The sequence below is a fragment of the Mandrillus leucophaeus genome, unplaced genomic scaffold, assembly GCF_000951045.1.
Source record: "Mandrillus leucophaeus isolate KB7577 unplaced genomic scaffold, Mleu.le_1.0 Scaffold1024, whole genome shotgun sequence".
Lineage (NCBI taxonomy): Eukaryota > Metazoa > Chordata > Mammalia > Primates > Cercopithecidae > Mandrillus > Mandrillus leucophaeus.
Window position 1 is genome coordinate 234,425 of NW_012098366.1, and position 1,982 is coordinate 236,406.

The 1,982-nt window shown below is 55.3% G+C and overlaps 1 protein-coding gene across 3 annotated transcripts in view; it reads left to right on the plus strand.

Moving 5' to 3' along the window:
• Nucleotides 1-1,982, plus strand: part of ZNF250 (zinc finger protein 250) — a 41,333-nt gene that overhangs the window by 30,641 nt on the left and 8,710 nt on the right. For all 3 annotated transcript variants that reach the window (XM_011977155.1, XM_011977165.1, XM_011977146.1), the window contains exons 2-4: nt 685-780; nt 1,029-1,155; nt 1,394-1,507. In XM_011977155.1, coding sequence (XP_011832545.1) covers nt 739-780; nt 1,029-1,155; nt 1,394-1,507 — 283 coding nt within the window. In that variant the 5' untranslated portion in view covers nt 685-738. The remainder of the gene's footprint in view (nt 1-684; nt 781-1,028; nt 1,156-1,393; nt 1,508-1,982) is intronic.

A 1,982-nucleotide genomic window follows, 5' to 3' on the forward strand; every position in this document is an offset into this window, starting at 1 on the left:
GTTCCAGCACCGGCCCCACTACCCCAAGCATCCCTTTCTCACTTGATGACAAGTTTTCCTTCAGCTGCTCAGACCAGATCCCTGGGCCACTGTTGACTCAGTTTGTCCAGAGCTGACCACTTCTCATGCCTCCCCTTTGAATACCTGGTTGAACCTGGTGCCACACTGGAGCACCAGGGCTGCCTAAGGGTGGGGTGAGGGGAGTCTTATTGTCACCCTGGTGGCCAAGACTTTCTTAATTGGGAGGGTGTTTGGGGAAACAGCTTGGCCTGATGCCTGTATCCCCCACATGACCTGGGGACAGTCTGGTACTTGTGTGAGTGCCTCAGGTATAGAACACACAGGGCCTTGGTGAGCTGGTATGGGCCTTGGTGAGCTGGTGTATGGCAGGACCATGGGCCAGGACCAGGGTGCAGCAAGTGCCTTGCACCTGGTGTTCAGAGAGCCCAGTACTGGCTGGGCAGACCCAGGAACTGTGTGTTCAGAGCCTGGACAGGCTCCTGAACCATGGGGTCAGAGTTCACGGGGGAGGCAAGGCAGACCAAGGCTGCAAAAGTAGCAGCTCCTTGCACCTGACCTCAGTGTGCCCCTCACTGACTCTGAGGCCCAGGGATCCCCTGAGGGCCCCCCAGGAAGTTAGGGTCTCAAGGCCATGCCCCTCATTTGCCCCCTCCTCTTCCTCAGCCCCACAGGCTCCTTCAATTTCTGTGATCCTCAGAGGCCCCAGGAGACCAGGTGATGGCAGCAGCCAGGCTCCTGCCAGTGCCGGCAGGACCCCAGGTAAACTGTCCCCAATGCTTATGCAGTGCCTCCAGCCAGAGCCCTGTGGTTCCTTCTGTGCCCCATAGAGCTCCTGAGAACAGCCAGAGCATCACTGCATCCCCTGAACTCTGTGGCCCCTTCCCATTACCCACCTCAGCTCACAGAGCCCCCTGCCCCCTATTGCCAACTGCTCATGTCACATGCACCCACTCCCCATCACAGAGGTCAGGATTTGGTCTTACTTACAGCAGCCCCTGTCATTCTAGGCCAAATTGACCTTCGAGGATGTGGCTGTGCTCCTCTCCCAGGATGAATGGGACCGCCTGTGTCCTGCTCAGAGGGGCCTCTACAGAAATGTGATGATGGAAACCTATGGAAATGTAGTCTCATTGGGTAAGCCCCCTTAGCAGGCCTTGTCTGTGTATCTGTGTATTAGACTGGGGTGGGGGCTTCTCAGGGTACGGGGCCTGGGGCAGGCTGGTCCTGGAGGTTTGTTCTCATCACCTCTCTGGGTGCTCAGCTCCAGCAGAAGGTCAGTCCTGTCCATTTTCATATCCCCACAAGTGGCTTGGGCAGGGGGAGGGGGCTCTGTAAATATTGTATAAACAAAGACTTCCCTCCCCACGAGCAGGACTTCCAGGATCCAAGCCTGACATAATCTCCCAGCTGGAACGAGGGGAAGATCCCTGGGTCCTGGACAGGAAGGGGGCTAAGAAGAGCCAGGGCCTGTGGAGTGACTACTCAGGTGAGTGAGGAGAGCTGGCCCCTCCCTCACGAGGGCTAAACAGGTCCTGAGCAAAGCTGTGGACCTAGTTCATACTGAGCCGCTGACTGGAGTGGCTTCCACCTGGGGTAAAACCTTATCTGGCCTTGTCTGGCAAAGGAGTCTGGACTGGGGGTTGCTGAATCAGGTGGCAGTCAGTGGTGGGAAGTGAGCATAGCAGTGAATTTCAACAAGCTGATGTGTAGAGCCATGTAGAGGAAGTTAGGGCGTGGCTGCAGTGATTCTGTCCCTGGACTGATTAGCCAGATTTGGTCCTAATAGGACATTCAGGTTTTGAGAGTTACCTGATGATTTAGAAAAGAACAAAGCATCCTAAATATGGAAAGAAAGTGTCTCAACCTGACACTCAAGGTGAAGTGCTGAAAACACACAGCTTCATCTCAAGAACAAGACAAAGGAGCCCGCCATCCCCATGTCTATATAACACTGTACTGGG